General features: G+C 49.9%; 1 protein-coding gene across 4 annotated transcripts; it reads right to left on the bottom strand.

Moving 5' to 3' along the window:
• On the bottom strand, positions 1,610 to 14,792 carry OXTR (oxytocin receptor). Of its 4 annotated transcripts, none has more exons than XM_018038465.1 (2): positions 13,836 to 14,792; positions 1,610 to 6,412 (listed from the first exon to the last, which is right to left on the bottom strand). In XM_018038465.1, the coding sequence occupies exons 1-2, from the start codon at positions 14,761 to 14,763 to the stop codon at positions 6,165 to 6,167; spliced, it is 1,176 nt and encodes a 391-aa protein (XP_017893954.1). In that variant the 5' UTR covers positions 14,764 to 14,792; the 3' UTR covers positions 1,610 to 6,164. The 4 variants fall into 4 exon arrangements, 1 of the variants encoding a protein (XP_017893954.1); XR_001917040.1 differs by lacking the exon at positions 13,836 to 14,792 and adding an exon at positions 12,874 to 12,983 and having other exon boundaries at positions 6,325 to 6,412; XR_001917039.1 differs by lacking the exon at positions 13,836 to 14,792 and adding an exon at positions 13,009 to 13,088 and having other exon boundaries at positions 6,326 to 6,412.

The following is an 18,241-nucleotide window of genomic DNA, read 5'->3' as shown; positions in this document are numbered from 1 at the left end:
TGTGTTATCTAGAACTAAGTCCTCGGAAAATGCAGGGAGCAGCTTTTACACTTAAATTTGTTTGGAAAATGTATTATATTTCTCTCAGAGATTTTCAATAGACATTAGAATGTTAAAGGCTCTGACAAGTCCTGCAGTAAAGAAGGCTATTTAGGCCAATAGCCTCCAATCCTATTTGATCCCCCCGCCCCCTTTTTTTCTTCATGCAACACCTGTAAGTCTCATGAAATTCAGGTTCCAAAGTACTTTTCCTGTTTTCAGAGGTACCACCTCACTGGCACCTGGCCATGAGCCCGAGGGACCTGGGGGTGATGTGGTGGAGGGGCCACACCTGCAGAGGAGGCAGGGCGGAAGCAGCCTCCATTCTATCCTTGCCTCTCCTCCTAGTTGGTCTCCACTTTAGCATCCACAAAATGATCTCTAAAGTCCATTTTAGCTCTTTTTACCTGCTTTTGTTTTTTCGAGTATCTTAGTATGAAAATTCCAAACACAGAGGAATGTTGAAACTGTCTGCTGTGAACAACTATCTACCCACCATCTAGGCTCTAGAATTCACATTTCACTGCTCCGCCTTCAACACGTTCCTACTCATCTTTCATCGGCCAATCTCCCCTTTCTTTTGCATTTTTAAAGAAGCTGCAGATACCGGTATATGTTGTTCTTAAACACTCATCATCATCCCTTACTTTTGGCAAACAAGAAAGTCACTGTCCAGAGGCCAGACTTGTCAAAAGGTGCACAGCCAGTCACATTCATGCTGCAGTTCCAGCCCACTGCTCTCTGCTCAAGGGCCCTGCACATTCTCAAGTGGCCTTACAGCCTGGGCTCCTCCTGCTGAAAAGTTTAAAGCAAGCACCCCTTCCCCCCCCTTGAAGGGCCTGCCCCTCAGACATCTCTCACATTGTTGGGCAAACCATTTCAGACTTGGAGTCTTGGGTTATGCAGACTTCTGACCATCTTGGCATTTACTGTGACCTAACTTGACCCTGACTCCAATTTTTCAAGTTCACTCTCCTTCTCTAAGGGCCAGACTATGATGGGAGCCGTTCCTTCTGTGACCCCACCTGAAAAGTAGCAGTCAGAACAGCGTACTAGGGGTATGATGAGAAGGGGCCAGAGAAGGGGGTGGCATTCCACTCTCATACACGACATCTGGCTCATGAGGTATCCCTGTTTAGGACACAGGCTGTGGTTTAGTAGTGGAGACCAGGAATGGCCACAGACCCATTTGTGATTCTGCAGGTAGCTCCCATATCCCATTTGAAGAAAGATATGCCTTAAGCTCCCTTCAAGAGGACAATCTAGACTCCCGTAATGTCCAGAGTCAGATGGTGGGTGTGGCTACATCATACAAGAGGTTTGCGTATGGGTCTTAGAGCATCTTCCAACAGAACTCTGATACATGAGAGAAGCTGTGAACCAAGAGATTGGGATCAGGTCTCCTGCTGACCCCCACCCCGCCCCCCAGCACCTGCCACAGCCCAGATACACCTGTGTCACAATCAGACAGATTATGCAGATTCAAGGGAAGCCCAGCAAGGGAACTGAAGGCTGCAAGCCTCCAAATATGGCCACTGTTCTCAAAAGAAAGAAAGAGGGCAAAGCAATCAATGGAAAAATATATTTATTAAGTGTACCTTTTAAAGAGCAACTACTGAAGCAGGCAGCTCATTGTCGGATACATCATTCACCAACTAGCGCAGACAGGAGACAGCATAGAAACTCACCAAGTAGAACAAAATCAAGGAATTCACATTTTGCACTTAGGGGCATTTCGCTGCAATTAAACACAAAAGGTTACGCATTTTGAAACCAGGATCTTCTTAAAAGACAGCCTCCAGCAGTCACATCCTGTAGAGCCATCCCCCAAGAAGACCAAACAGTGTGGCCGATTTCTTTTCAGCACGTAAAGAAATAAGGCTCAGAGTCTTCAAGCATTCGCATTTCACTTTTCAACGTGAGAACAATGAAACATTCCAGAAGAAAATCTTCATGCTCCAATTTATTGGCACCTCCAGGTACCACTGGGTGCATTAGGTTTGTAAACAGTCCTGAAACTGCAGGCCAAGATGGCTGGAAGACCTCAGGCATTGGGTCTGGAGGAAGACAGAGACAACCCAGTCTGAGGCAGAATTCTGGACCCCTAATTGCCTTCTTCCAGGCTTGGGTTGGGGAAACAACAGTCAATTGTGAAAATATTCTCCAGGAATATTGGGAGGGGGGAGGTGCACAGCCAGTGGTGCTGCTGAAATCAAACGTCACTGGTCGGCTATAAAACAGACTCCTGTGCCATAATGAGAAACAAGATTCCAACCAGAGCTTTCACCGCAAGAGAATGAGGAAAGTGTCCCAGCTGGTTCTGATGCCCAAGAACCTTGCAGCTCCAGGGTTCTTGGCAAGGTTATGCCTGTGGTCAGAAAAATCAACTGAGTTGCTGTCTCCTTGATCCCCAGTGGCCTCTGGTGGCTGCTAGGATGGCAACTTCCCTAGCTGACAGCAGAGACTGGGGCATTTCCGGCTGGCGAGCAGAGAGGCTCAAACACTAACAGGCCCTGCCATCACTGCATTTGCACCCACGCTGCCCTGGTGTCTTTGAGGTGGACACGGAGACCCCAAATCGGCATCCAGTTAGCTCCCCAAACAGCCAGGACTGGCTGGTGTTGACACTAGGCACCTATCACAGCAACACTGCACTGCCTCTGGGCTCACAGTTGACACTGTCCTCTGTCTTCAGTTGGTACTGAAGATCTTGTGCTAAATGGTGGGGCTCTGAACACTGGCATTTCAGTACATGCTTCTCTTCTCCCTGAACATCAAGATCCTGAAAGTTCATTCTACTGTGTGCGAGTGTGTTTGTGCGTGTATGTGTGTATACAATGCAGTACACAGTGAGAAAAGGAAAGTAGAGAGAGGCGAGCTGGGGCTTTAGGAAATGCTCTTGTATCACAGTGAGTCCAAAAATAAGTGTGCAAAAAAAAAAAAAAGAGTGCCAGTGTGCCGATGAGCTGGCCAGCCCCAGCTGGAAAACCTCTGGTCTACAGCATCCTATGCTGAATAGCAAAAGGTGTTTCCTGGACATGGTCACATGTGCCTCAAGGCTGAAAAGACATTTTGCAACATGTTCACCAGGTATTATCACTACTGGTACTTTTGGTCAAACTGGAAACACCATCTCTCACAGGAAAACTAAGAAAACTATGCATTTTTCTGAAATGATGAATCACACAGAAGCAAAAGCTCTGAAAAGTAAGAGATTCTAAGAAATTCATCCTTCAGGCTGGTTGCCTCTGAATTCAGTTGGTAAATATTTTTTAAGCATTAATGTAGTAGTTTTTAGCATATTTTCAAAATGTATACATCACTATTTCCAGAAAATCTTCACTACCCCTCAAAAAAGCCTGTAACTTAGCAGTCACTCCCCACTCACCCCAGTTCCTGGCCCCTGGAAACCACTATTCTGTATTTGTCTCCACAGATTTGCCTATTCTTGACATTTCACATAAATGGAATCATGCAGCATGTGACTTTTCTCAAGGTTTCTTTCACTTACTATGTTTTCCAGGTCCATCCATGTTGAAGCATATGCTAGTACTTCATTTTATTTTATAGTTGAATAATATGCCATTGTATAGGTATACCACATTTATTTACCCACTGGTCAGCTGATAGACATTTGGGTTATTTCCATTTTTGCCTCTTATAAATCGCAGTGCGAGAAACACTGACATTCAAGTTTTCATGTATATGTATGTTTTCATTTCTCTTGAGTAAAAACCAGGAGTAGCATTTCTGGCTCATATGGTAATTCTATGTTTAACTTTTTGAGGAACTGCCAAACTATTTTCCAAAGTGGCTGCACCGTGTTACCTTCTCACAAGTGATGGAGGAGAGTTCTAATTTTGCTCCACCTGTCATTGCCTATCTCTCTGATTAGAGCCATCTTAGTGGGTGTGCACTGCTATTTCATGGTGGTTTTGATTTGCATTTCCTTCATGAATAGGGATACTGGGAGTCTTTTCATGTGCTTATGAGCCACTTATATCTTTTCTTTGTAGAAGATACAAAAATATGTTTACTCATTTGTTTATCAAATATGTTGCTCCTATTTTAAACTGAATTATTTGGCATTTTACTGATAAAAAGTAAGAGTTCTTGATATATTCTAGACATGAGATTATGGCTTCCAAGCATCTCCTTTCATTCTGAGTTGTTTGTCACTTTCTTGATAGTGCCCTCTGAAGCATAAAAGTTTTGTGCCCCATTGATGAGGTCCAATTTATCTATTCTTCCTTGGGCTTATGTTTTGGGTGTTGTATCTAAGAACCCATGGCCTAGTCCAAGGCCACAAAGATTCATCCCTGCTTACTTCTAAGATATAGCTTAAGCTCTTACATTTAGGTTGATGCACTTTCAGCTAATTTTGTATGTAGTGTGAGGTAGGGATCCAACTGCATTCTTTTCCATGTGGATATCCAGCTATCCTGGCACCATTTTCCAAAAAGACTACCTTTCCTATTGAATTCTCTTGCCACACTTGTCAAAAATCTATTGGCCATAAACATAAGGCCATTCCATTCCACTGGTTTATATGCCTCTTCTTTTGTCTATACCACACTCTTTTGATTACTGTAGCCTTATAATAAGTTTTGAACCAGAAGTGTGAATGCACCAACTTTGTCCTTTTTCAATGTTTATCTGGCTATTCTGGGTCCTGGCATTTCCATGTGAATTTCAGGATCAGCTTATCAATTTGTATAAAAAAGCTAGCTAGGATTTTGATAGGGATTACACTGAATCTATATATGAAGTTGAAGAGTATTGTTAACAATATTTATGTCTCTGATCCATAAACATAGGATGCCATCCCATTTATTTAAGCCTTCAATGTCTTTCAACTATACCTTGTAGTTTTCAGGATATGTCTTGCACTTCTTTCATTAAATTTATTCCTATTCTCTCTGATACTATTATAAACAGAATTATTTCTGAATTTTATTTTCACATTGTTCATTGCCAGGGTAAAGAGAAACAACTGATTTTTATATTGACTTTGTATCCCACAACCCTGAATTCATGTATTAGTTTTACTGGGTTTGTGTATGTGCACGCGTGCATGAATTCCTTAGAATTTTCTATGTACAAAATGGCGTCATCTGTAAGGAATTTTACTTCTTTTACAAATTTAGATGTCTTTTATTTCCTTTTTCTTTCCCAAATGCTTCTGAAGTATTAGCATAACATTTTGACCTCAGTTTTACTTGGCTGCCTGTGCCAGACAGTCTCCTAAGAGAATCCCCTGCTCTAGGGCCACCACCAGATAAGTTGGTGCTCAAGGATGCTAGCACCAGTCCACTCAAAGCCAAAAGCTCTTTGAGGCCAGGAGGATATTAGCACCACCATCAGCAAGGTCCTATTCCTCACCCCAAGCTCAGAACACTAGGCTTCTATACCCACCTGGTCACCAATCTTATACTTACTACCTTTCTCAAGATCCCAGAATACAGTAAGTCCTCGACACACAAACCTTCTAGTTGCAAACTTTCAAAGAGGCATGCCAGCCCTTGTATTTCAGGTGTACTTTTCAAGGTACTCTACTATAAGACTGAAATGTTTTACTTTCTGCCTCTGTATTCCAGGTGTACTTTTCAAGGTACTCTAAGACTGAAATGTTTTACTTTCTGCGCTTGTATGTATTACTTGTGTGAAAAGTATTACAAACCTATTCAGTACAGTAATATACTAGCACAGTACAGGGCTACATACAGTACTATACTATATAGTATACTAGTACAGCACTATATAGCTGACTGTTAGCTGGGTACCCAGGCTAACTTTGTTGGATTTACTAACAAATGAGACTTACAAACGTGCTCTCAGAACAGAACTCATTCTTATGTAGGGGACTTACTGTTAAAGGAAGGCAGCAGTGGGGTCAGGGCAGGAGTACCCATGGGGGCCCACGGAAGATCTGGGGCTTGGCTTGATGGTTGAGTCACCCTACCATCTTCCCCGTGGGGGTTGCTTCCCCACCCAACTCCAGCTGCCCAAGGTGCAGAGGGGTACAAGCTGGAAGGTGCCTTATACACACATGTACACAGCCACCAAGAACCAGACTGTCGCTGTCGCACAGTCGAAGCCAAGGAGGGCGGTCCTGGCCCGGTCAGTCACACCGTGGATGGCTGCGAGCAGCTTCTCTGGCTGGAGCTGTACCGGCTCAGGACAAAGGTGTACGAATGGATCTTTTTGCCGACGCTCGTCTCCCCAGGCTGGCTGCCTTTCAGGCGGCGGAATGAGCAGCAGAGGAAGCGCTGCACAAGTTCTTGGAAGAGGTGGCCCGTGAAGAGCATGTAGATCCAGGGGTTGCAGCAGCTGTTGAGGCTGGCCAGAAGCATGGCGATGATGAAAGCCGAGGCTGGAGGTGGAGGGGCAAGAAAGGAGAACACGGCATCACTATCGCAGCATGAAGCCTCACCTCCTGAGAGGAGGGACCAGGTGCTGTGCCACAACACGGAGGACCACAGAGACCAAGCCTGCCTTCCTCCCACATTGGTGCTCTGAGCACATGCTCAGCCCGGCCCTGGAACGTCCCTCGTCCTTTCTCCCATCCAAAGCTTCCCTACCACATGCTTCCATCCGCAAGGCCACCTGCTCATTCCTTCCTGACCTCGCAAGCATCAACTGCCTCCACTCAAGAGTATCCAAGCACACAAGGGTAGAAGCTGCCAGACCTAGCTTGTAGCCCTGCCAGCCACAAATACTTCAACTCCCCAAGAAACTGCTGTTTTCTCATCTCTGAATGACGATAACGAGAGTCCCCAAATCTCACAGGAGCACAGCAAGGGTGGAAAAGCACCTGATGCTACAAGTGGCCGATGCGCGGCGGCTGCAATCGTGACCCCGCGCCAGGGGGCCGTCTGGGCTCGTCTAAGTCCATGCTGTTCTGAATGAGTGACCCAGCAGGGGAGGAGAAGGCTCCAGACTTATTCCAGCTGACTTACGAAGATGCTCTTAGCCCAGGAATATCTGATCTTGCATGCAGATCTCAGAGGTAGGGTCTTCTGCTTTGCTCACACACAGCCAGGATACTCCAGCTGGGAAGAGCGCTGTAAAATCACCCTCCCTGCTTTCTGCTACCCTGCACTCTAGCTCCAAGTCCCAGGGCCATACCACTTTCCTGGCGGTGGTCTTCTACGCTGAAATCCTCACTGTGTTGACCGTCTCCTTTCAAAACATAGCCACCCAGTGGGTTGCTGCAATCAAGCACTGACTGAAAAGGTGACTGAGAGAGGCGCTGCCCCAGTGGAGTCCAGCAGGCTGGCAGTGGATGCTGCAGTGGCCACTCGGGGTCCCCTGTTAGGACCCAGGCACTCAGCCCAGAGCTGCCAGAGAATAGCAAGCAAGCCCTCAGCGGAGTTTCTCTGGGGACACTCCCTTCAGCCAGAGGGTAACACTCTGTCCCAGGCAGCCCAGATCCAGTGCCTGCTTCATGCCAGGGCCCCCAGGCTGGCTCCCGTGTCTGCTCTGAAGGATCAGCCCACCTCCCAAGTTCCTGTGATTCTGGCCCCAGTTATGCTAGAGCAGAGCGATGGGGAAGTCAGTTTGGACAAAAGGAGGGTGTGGAAATCAGAATCTACAGACTCATCCAAGAGAGTGGTCAGCAGCCAGCATCTCCTTGGGGGTCAGGCCCATGGGGAGCCCCTTACAGAGGACCCAGACACAAACCCATGGGGTGTGAACACCCTTCCTACCTATTCATTCTCTGAGCCACATCTACTGTCTGAACCTTAACAGCCTTACCTTGAAATGGAGGTGACACCCACTAGGACTTTGAGAAAATTGGGGGAAAAAAATTGTGTGGAAAGGCATTGTGAATGGCAACGTGTTTATTCAAGTTATCATATTATTATTTACAGATATGAAATGTGATCAACTGCAAAATTTTTTATCGCTCTTGAGTTCAATTCAAGAAACTGTTCTTTGCCCTTTTTTCCATGACCTAAAAAACCCCCCAAAACTCAAAACCCAGAGCCCTGAGATTGGATTACATGACCCCAGAGGAACTCCAGATGGTCTGCTGTGGAAAACTTTACTCTGCCATAAGAAACCCAACAGGGAAGGGGGGTGCAGCCATGGGTGAGAAAGAGATTTCAGGGTCTCCACCAGGTGAGCTGGCTCTCGTCCATGTTTTCTATCCCCCTCAGCAAAAGGAACACCCGTCCCTCAAGGCCCAAGCCCTAAGGGCTTGTAAACCACTCTCTTTGGTCCTGGAGAGAAGAGGGGCTGAGCGGGAGGCATGAACCAGGGATCGGGCCTCACACCTGCCTGGCCTGAGCTCAGGGCATTTCTCAGGAAAGGGAGGGAGGGGCGGAGGAAGAGATCAGATGTCCATGCTTCCTCCCCTGCTGTGTCTACTCAGTGCCAGCCACCCAAGCAACCCTGGGGACCTGCCCTCAAGGGATTTACAAATCCAGGTGAGAAGGAGAGAAGCAAGACAGGCCTTCTAGTCAGTGGGGAGTGGGAGCATTGGCAGACGGGCAATGAGCGCAAGGCAGGGCACTAGGGGTAATCTTCAAGTGGGGGCTCCTACATGCCAAGCAGAGAACTGAGCAGAAAGGGCCATGCGCCAATTGCAAACATCCCCTGCTGGCATTTACCGCCCCCAGGAGACAGACACCATGCTGAACTTCCACCCAGAACCATGACTCACGGAGGAAGCGGGTGGCCGAGGGCCATGCGAGGACAGGGTGTCCCAGAGGTCCACCCACCCACCAGCCTGGCTTTACTCAAGCCTCACGAAGTCCCCTATGCGGATTTCCCGGTACTGCCCCCGCCTTTCACCATCACTGTCACCCTGGGCCCAAATTAGCCCGGAACAGCTGATGGGCAGCTGGCCATGGCCTCTCCCCTCTGGCTGTGCTGTTCCTGAGGCAACGAACACATGTCGCTTACAATTCAAAGGCCTATGGCTCAGTTGAATCTGATCAAGCTCATCAACCTTCCTAAGGGGCTCTCCTCCAGAAACCACTCACTCAGTTCAAGGTCTCCCCTCCCCAACCCTACCCCAACCCATGGCTCCCAACTCAGGCAAATCTCATAAGGACTAAATCCCTTATCCCTACAGGAGCTATAGGAGAATTTGGGAGTTGTGGTGTACAGAGGCTTTTTTACAAAATGATTTCTGGATGTACATGTACAGAAAGATTGAATATGAGTATGTTTTCCAAGGCTCTGTCTTTGGAAAGACCACCATTTTACAACACTGGAATTGTAAAAGTCACAGGTGTGTGATCTCACCATGTATAAGGTCAAGAAAAAGAGCTAAACTTGTGGACTACAGAGCTTTAAATAGTCTTCCGTGATGCCACTGTTCAAATCTGGGGACATGTGGGGCCTACCAGGAAGGACCTGAGAAATAACCATGTTCTAGAATCAGAAGAGGTGAGGTTTCCTGCAAACAGAGAGCCTTTCCTTACCCTTTGGAGAATGACAGGACCCTGCCACCAACTTGGGCCACTCATGCAAAGGCAAGCCACACGTTTTAGAAACAGAGATAATACATTAAAGCTTTTTAAAGCCTCATTACTCAATGTGCAGTCAAGGGCCCTGCACTGGCATCACCTAGGAAATGCAGTCTCACGGGCCCCACCCAGATGTGCTGAATCAAAATCTGCAATTTAACAAGTTCTCCCACATGATTCTATGTACAAATTGAAGTCTGAGAAGTATTCCAATGATCTCATCAGGCAATGTGCATGTTTCTTTGCATAACCAGCTCCTACTCATCCTTCAAAATCCTTTTCAAATGTTGATTCCTCTCTGATCCTGATTTTTTTCCAGGAAGCTAGAATCAATGAATCCTGGGGGCACTCACAGTACTTCTGACAAATGAATACAACTCTTACAGCATCATCCCTTCACATTGTAATTACTTCTGCTTATAATCTGTGGTTGAGCACTGTATGACCTCTGTGGCTCTGTCCTTGGCCACTAGCAGAGGCTGGAAAATGGGAAATGTCCAATAAGGGACTAAACTGAAGTGAAGCATGAAATTAGCAGACAGGAAGTCCTGATAAACAAGTCACCACCACCAGTATGTTGAAAAGACAAAAAGACAATTTCTCAGCTTGATGATGGGAGATGGGCCCCTAACAAGATGACTGAACGCAAATGCAATTCCCTCTGGGAAAAGTGAGTTCACACTCAAATATTAAGGTCAGGTGGGGATAAAGAGAAAGAAACAGAATGAGTAGATGTGACCATTACAGTGTGAGGCGTGGACCAAGGAAGGCAGAGGCCCCTGGTACTGAAGCGTCTGGAAAGCAGGGGAGGTACCAGCGTTCCAGCAGAGCACGGAGGGAGGTGCTGGCAGAGGCTGCCCCTCAGTGGCCTGGAATCAGAATCACAGGAAGACCACCTGGTTACAACACTCTGCCACCCACTCATCCGAAACGGTCCCCTTGGGCTTCCAAAACTCAGAGCTAGACTCTCCCCACCTTGCGTCATACTGCTTCCTCTGGGGAAAACCTTAATTTCCCTTGACCTCTTAACACTCTTGTTCCCAGCTTTACTGGACTTGCCACCACTCAATGAAAACTGCAGTCCCTCTGTGAAAATGCACTCCTGAGCCCAACAATCCACAGTCCCCTGGCTGTATGGACGGACTCCGTGACTGACGCGTCTTGAAAGCTTCCCCTTTGGAAAGCACTGACAGTGCACTTGCTGCACGCCAGGCTCTATGCCACCAGCCCCTGCCGCCCTCCCCACAGCATGAAGCCTAATCTCAACCCCAGCAAACAGCCCCAGGCAGGATTATCAACCATCCAGGGTGACTGCTGCTCGTTTTACAGATGGGGAAACACTTACAACCAGGCCTTTCACTCAACCTGTGCATTTCAACCTTTCCCCTGGCAAAATACCCTGGCAGATATTTGATTATGCCCAGTGGTGGGGGGCGCACTTCCTCACTGAGTAGCCAATTCTATGGCCAGAGGTCTGCATAAAGTCTTATTTATCTTTAGTTCAACTCTACACACCCATCCCTGCCCCATCTTATGCACCTTCCTCCTCCCATAACCCACGTATTTGTTCAACTAGCATTGGGTGCCCTCCAGTGGGTGGCCAGCCGTGCGCTAGGCAATGGGCGCCCACCAGAGAACAGGAGAGGTGGCATTCCCCTGTGACAAGGCTCACAGTCCACCTCTCTGGCTTTTAACAAGCTTCTCCACATACCAACCCTCCTGGACACATTACCTACTGTCCAGCAGACTCTGCCAACACACCCCCCCTCCACCCAGGCTCTTGAGTGAGAAATGTCCATTTCCTCTGACTGGAATAAATGTCTATTTCCTCTGACTGCCAAGATTCTCAAAGCCAATCCCAAGAATGAAAACAAAACTTTTAACAACCAGAATGGGGGGAACGCAAAATGACACTGATCATGTGGTCCCCAGGTGCCATGGGTCACACAATGTCATCCTCATAACAGCCCCATGAGTAGAGCTGCTGTCCTCATTATAACAGAGGAGGAGGCTGGGCTCAGAAAGGGGAAATCATCAGCTCAAGGACACACAAGAGAAAGTGGAAGGGTGGGCTCCAAACACGGGCCGACACCTGCTCCAATATCTGCTGTTACCCTGCACCAAAACCTGGGGACCTACAGGTCTGCCTGCTGTCTTGACCAACTGGATACATCCATCTGTCTTCATCTCCCCCCAGAGAAGCAGCTCGGGGTCAGAGTCCCTGTTACCAGCCGCCAAGCAAGTTCCACAGAGTTCAAGGGGAGAGGTTGGTGCCAAATCTTTTGGCTGTGCAATTTGATCTTGAAGGTTCCATCCGGGGCTTGTCCAAACCTGCCAGGGCTGTCTGGTCCCAGCCCTTCTTCTGCAGACTTACCAGACTCACCAAAGCAGGGTCCCAATAGCATGTGGCTACTGGGAGGGGGGTGCTCATTAAATTATCACAACCCTCCTCTTGCTTTTTTCTCCTCTAGTTTCTGCTCTGAACAATGAAAATACTGAAATTGAGTTTTCCTCTTTGCTTTGGCTCTTATGAAAAGGAAGCCTCTTGCGCAGCGACCCCCCCCCCAACACACACAGAGGCTTTATTATTGCTATTATTATACTTCTATCCTTTTCCCCCCTTTCTTCCCATTTTCCTGTATCTATTTTATCATGCCTGGGACCTGAATCTTTGAGCCCCCTCCTCAAGTTATTTTTGGAACAAGGTGAGCTCTAAACCAATAAAGACAGAGCTTGGTGTGAGTGAAGGTGTAGGCGGGGAGAGATAGAAAAGGATCAGCTGGGTTTCCAGGGACCGGCAAGGGGGAGCGAGACCTAAGGAAAGAGTTCTGTGGGGGCCACAAGGCTAGCTGACAAGCCACATGTGACTTCTCCAGCTGCTCAGTTAGTCCCTGACCTGTGAGCAAAGCAAAGTTAGCGAGCTGAATGATGATTTCAGCTTCCAGGGGTTGGCTGCCATGTTGGAGACTGCTGGAAGCAGTAATGATTTTATCCAGAAATGGGATGTTTGCTTTCTCACTGACAGAACAGCTGAAAGCAAGCCCCTCAGTCTTTCCTTACACGCAGTTGAGCCGCCGGCATTCCAGCGCATTGAGATTACCTTCCAACCAAAAGGTGTCAGTCATTCACCACCACAGATCACCCCTCCTGCTGTTTGCACAGGAGCGACCGGAACCGTCAGGAATGAAGGCTGAAGGCGCAAAGCATCGGCCACAAGCCAGCGCCCCAGATGCTCTGCCCCCCTGGATCCCTCCTCACAGCATCCCACCCCGCCTTCCCCTCCCGGTTTCACCAGCCACCCTCAGTTCTGACCCTGTCTGTCCTCCAGTCTGGGCAGCGCGCGTTCCCCGCCTACCAGAATCACCCGGGCTCCCGAGACAAATGAGAAAGTTTGCGTCCTGTTCGCTCCCTTCCCTGCTTGCCCCCACCCCTCAGCAGAAGCACTGTCTGGGTTCCTGGGCACTGACAGCGCCGCCGCCGCAATACTCACCTCTCCACCTCGCAGCTAGCGAGAGGGCGAGGGGCGCAACTCGCCTCCTCCACTCGGCAAGGGATTCCCAGTCTCCGCCCACTGACGGCGCCCCGCCCCACACCTTCTCAGGCGCGGTTGGAAGAATCCAAGCAACCATCTGCCGCCGCTCTGATCCAAACCAGGTCTCCCGGGTTCACACTGACTTGAACTTAAAGTGGAAGTTCAAGGGAAGTGAACTTAACGTGGTAGGAGATTGGGCCTGGGTCAGAAAGTCACCTCCCCGCATCGCTCCTCAGGTGGAAAAGGCAAGTCATTGGAAGCTCAATTTTCTGGTCCATAACAGTGAATCAAATACCCCATGTGGCCTAAAGACTGTGGTGGGGATTTTACGTGCCTTTTCTCATTTCATTCCCCTACTGTTGAAGAGGGGGCTTCCCTGGTGGCTCAGTGATGAAGAATCCACCTGCTAATGCAGAAGACTCCGGTTGGATCCCTGAGTTGGGAAGATCCCCTAGAAAAGGAAATGGCAACCCACTCCAGTACTCTTGGCTGGGAAATCCCCTGGGCAGAGGAGCCCGGTGGGCTACAGTCCATGGGGGCTGCAAAAGGGTCGGACACTGGTAAGCAGCTAAACAACTGCAGGGGAAAACGGGCTTATCGTCTTTGCTATTTTACAGAAAGGGAAGTCAAGGCTCAGGGAAGTTATGCCCCAAATCACTTGGCCAGCAGATGATGTGGCCAAGGCTCAGAACAATCCACGAAGCCCGCCAAACCCTGGACAGGGACAGCAGGACCAGGGCCACGCCCGCCGCGCTCCCTCCTCCCGGTGTTTCCGCCCGCGCTACCTTCCTTGGGCGCATCGGCATCCCAGACACTCCACATCTGCACGAAAAAGAATGGCGTCCAGCACACGATGAAGGCCAGCACGACGATGAAGGTCATCTTGACCGTGCGGATCTTAGCCTTAGAGATGAGCTTGACGTTGCTGACGCGGGCCAGAGCCGCGCGCCCCGCGCAGTCTGCCGCCGCGCCCTCAGCCCCCGCGGCAGCCGCTGCCGCCGCCGCCTCCGTCTTGAGCCGTAAGTTCTGCCAGATCTTGAAGCTGATAAGGCCGTAGCAGGCTGCAAGCACGATGACCGGCACAATGTAGACGGCGAGCGTGATCCACGTGATGTAGGCCTTGGGCCCCCAGGGCTCAATGAAAACGGCCCAGCAGTCGAAGACGCCGTCGGCCACCTCGCGCAGCGAGAAGATGTGCACCTGCGGCGCGCTGGCCACCAGGCAGCCGAGCCATGTGGCGAGTACCGCCAGGCGGTCGGTGCGGCGGCGCAGCGAGCGCAGCGGCTGGCAGATGGCCAGGCAGCGGTCGAGCGACATGAGCAGCAGCAGGTAGGTGGACGCGAACATGCCCACCACCTGCAGGTACTTGACGAGGCGGCACAGCAGGTCGGGCCCGTAGAAACGGAACGTGATGTCCCACAGAAGCTGCGGCAGCACCTGGAACACCGCCACCACCAGGTCGGCTATGCTCAGGTGCTTCATGAAGAAGAAGAGGCGCGAGTGCTTGTGGCGCGTGGTGCGCAGCGCCAGCAGCACGCACGCGTTGCCGCTCAGCGCCAGGAAGAGGATGAGGGACAGCACGGCTACCTCCACCCGCGCCAGGGCCTCGTTGCGCTGTGGCGGCCCGGCCGTGCGATTGCCCTCGGTTCCCGGAGGCGCCGCGCTCCCGTTGACCGCCTCAGCGCTCCAGTTTGCCGCAAACGCGCCCTCCATGACCGTGGCCGCCGCGGTGTGCCCCGGCCTTCGAGCCCTTTAAGGTGCAGCGCGCGGGGCGGGGCCCGACGCGCAGTCCCGGCGTGCCTGGGGGCGGGGTGGGGGCTCCTGGATTCCCCTCCCTGAGACTCCGCGGACCGATCTGCTGGGTCGGACTCTGAAACAAACCCCGAGGGCCGTGAGAAGACCGTGCGTTTCTCTCCCGACTCAGGTATGCCTCAGCTGTCCCCTTTCCAGGAACCCCAAATCATCTAGGACTAGGGCCACCACCGCAGGCCCTGGGGTTGCTGAGCGGCCGTCCTAGAAATTTTGAGATACTTCTGAGACACTGGAAATGAGCGGGAATCTACCGGACCTGCAGTTCCTTGAGATAGTCGCTTCCACTGAAGGAGAGGGAGAAACATAACCAGTTTCCTCCCGGATTTCTAAGCCAGCCACCTCCCCTAGGGATCTCCCAACTAGTTACTCCCCAGAACCCACAGGACAGCCACCTCTCCTAGTAAACCCCACTCCGGATGCTCCCTCTGAAGAGCCCCCTGCCCCCAAACAGCCACTTGCCTGGGAAACCCTACTCAAGACCATCCCCCTCCAACCCCCTTTCTGAAATGCTTAGCCATCCACCCCTGAACTTCCACAACAACCGATTCTTCGCCTCCATCCTGGAGGCACTCCTGACTCAGTATATCCAGGATGCCTAACCTCTGTTCTCAGTACCCCTGACACCTCTGGGGGAGATCCTCCCCAGCCCAGCATCATCGAAGGTTCGGGAACTCAACAGGCGTCTTGGCCCCCGACAGCCAAGGGATCTCTGTCGAAATCCTGAGCAGGTACTTTACAAATCTCTCAGAGTACCGGCGGCGCCTCCGGTACTAGGATCTCAAAGCACTCCAACACCTTCTCTCGGGTCCCAGTGGCTCCACCAGCGCCAAACATCCTGTCCATTCATGCGCTGGATCCAGCTACCTGAACCGAGTCGTAGGGCGAAACTACACTTGGTTCCCTGGGGAAGTTGCACAGCCACGGATGGTTCCAAAGACACGTGCGCTCCCAGCGCAGGTTGAAATGGCTGCTGCCGGTACCCAGTCTGATAGGATGCTAAGGGCTCAGACGCTGTAACCTGGGGTGGAATCACCCCGCCTGAAGCCCTGACTGGTCGCTGGGTAGGGACTGCTGCTGCTGCTGCTGCTGCTAAGTCGCTTCAGTCGTGTCCGACTCTGTGCGACCCCCACTGACGGCAGCCCACCAGGCTCCCCCGTCCCTGGGATTCTCCAGGCAAGAACACTGGAGTGGGTTGCCATTTCCTTCTCCATGCATCAAAGTGAAAAGTGAAAGTGAAGTCGCTCAGTGGTGTCCGACTCTTAGCGACCCCACGGACTGCAGCCCACCAGGCTCCTCCGTCCATGGGATTTTCCAGGCAAGAGTACTGGAGTGGGGTGCCATTGCCTTCTTGAGGCGATCAAAGAGCCCTGTCGAGGCTATGCGCGCGGACGGCGTTAGGATGCGGCGCTGCCTGCCGGTGGCCAGCTTTTCTGCAACGTGTAGCGCGGGGTGTACCCACACTCAGATCCGCTAGGAGGCGCGGAAGGCAGGTCTTGCTGGTTCCCGCGAAGCGGTATAATCTTCCCCAGCGTTGCCCCAGCGCGGTAACCAACAGGTTTATTTCACAGTGACTTAAAGCAGCAAGGGGGAAGAAGCTCGTAAATAATATGCTTGGTTTCTTCCTTTCTTGATTTAGAAGCTCCTGACTCTCAGGCAAATGGGAGGCCTGGATAGCAGTGCTTCCCTGTTGAGTTGACAGTGAGGAAGTTACAAAAGCATTTAACAGATATTCCCCAATCATCAGGTCAACTTCAGGGCTTCTTCCCCTCCTACTGTTCCAGGGAGCTTGATGCAGTGGATTTAGCAGTGGATTCATGCTTTGGAATTCTTTTGCTCCTATTTCCATTCGTGAGGAATGAGATACTTTCTGTTCCAATCAGCACTGGGAGAGGTCTTTCTTCACTTAGTTTTAGGGGAAGATCTCAAGGGCAAAAAAAAAAAAAAAAAAAAATCTATCTTCATTTTAACATGACTCTGCTTGATTATGGCCCAAAGCCATTACTGCCTCTTTGCTATGCTTCAATGTTAAAATCCTAAAAAATGTCAAAGTAATATGAAATTCTAAGATGGTTTTTCTGACTCCTAGCTCTTTTTCTCGGAGAAGGCAATGGCACCCCACTCCAGTACTCTTGCCTGGAAAGTCCCATGGTCAGAGGAGCCTGGAAGGCTGCAGTCCATGGGGTCGCTGAGAGTTGGCCAGGACTGAGCGACTTTACTTTCACTTTTCACTTTCATGCATTGGAGAAGGAAATGGCAACCCACTCCAGTGTTCTTGCCTGGAGAATCCTAGGGAGGGGTGGGGGCCTGGTGGGCTGCCATCTATGGGGTCGCACAGAGTCGGACACGACTGAAGCGACTTAGCAGCAGCAGCTCTTTTTCTACTCTAAAATCATTTTTAAAAATAATTTAAATTGGCTGAGAAAAAAAATGGCAGAAAGAAAAAAGCGGGTTCAAAAGTAGACATGGCTCTTTAAGTATCGTTAACTGCATCTCTTCCTGACATTTCACTTACGATTAAAATTATGTGGCTAGAATAGTGTTAGTCAAGGATGGGGGCTAACAGTTACAGCCCTGTGCCAAGACATACTAGGGGTGGACCATTGCTGCTGCTAGATTCTGGGCTTTACCACCTATGACCTATGTGGCCAAGTCATGGAGCTCCTGAGACTCAGTTTCTCTGGGGGCTAACCTCGTGGGGCTGTGAGGAAGTAAGACTTCACTCACGTGAGGAGTGCTCTGCAAACAGGTAAATACATCTGAAGCTGTTTTCTCACACTGACAATCCTCACCCCAGGACCATCCTATGAAAACATGTTCTCATCCAATCAAAGTCCATCTTACTTATCTTCCTGGATTGAACTCATTTATCTTTTCAATTAAGATCAACAGAGAGTGTATCTGTGCATGTGTGTGTGCGTGTGTGTGTGTGTATGAGACAGAGAGAGAGAGACTGTACCAGGCAAGGACCTCTAAATTAGGCTCTCTGAACCCGAACTGGTGTGATGAGAACCTGAGATCTTTACCTCTTCGGGGAAGCCCTCCCTGACCACCTCAGCCCACTGAGAATTCCCCATTTTCTGAAGCTCTGATGCTTGACTGCAGATTTCACCTATAATATGAAAGTGTCGAGTCTCCCCAGTGCAGTGTAAGTGCCTAGAATACGTCTTGCAGATCATGGTCCTTTATATAATTACCATTATGTTTCCTGACATGCATACCTATCAATAGCAAGTTGTTGAGAGAATTACACTGGATTACCCAAAAACACCCCTCTGCAAATTAACCACTAGGTTCAGTCTTTTGCTTCCCAGAATAATCTTTCTGAGGAAATCTGGCTAAAAGAGGACTCTTTGTGAGAAAGCATGCTATTCTGATATGT

The sequence above is a fragment of the Capra hircus genome, chromosome 22 (genome assembly GCF_001704415.2).
Source record: "Capra hircus breed San Clemente chromosome 22, ASM170441v1, whole genome shotgun sequence".
In the NCBI taxonomy this organism is placed as follows: domain Eukaryota; kingdom Metazoa; phylum Chordata; class Mammalia; order Artiodactyla; family Bovidae; genus Capra; species Capra hircus.
This window is presented reverse-complemented; position numbering and strand designations above follow the sequence as displayed.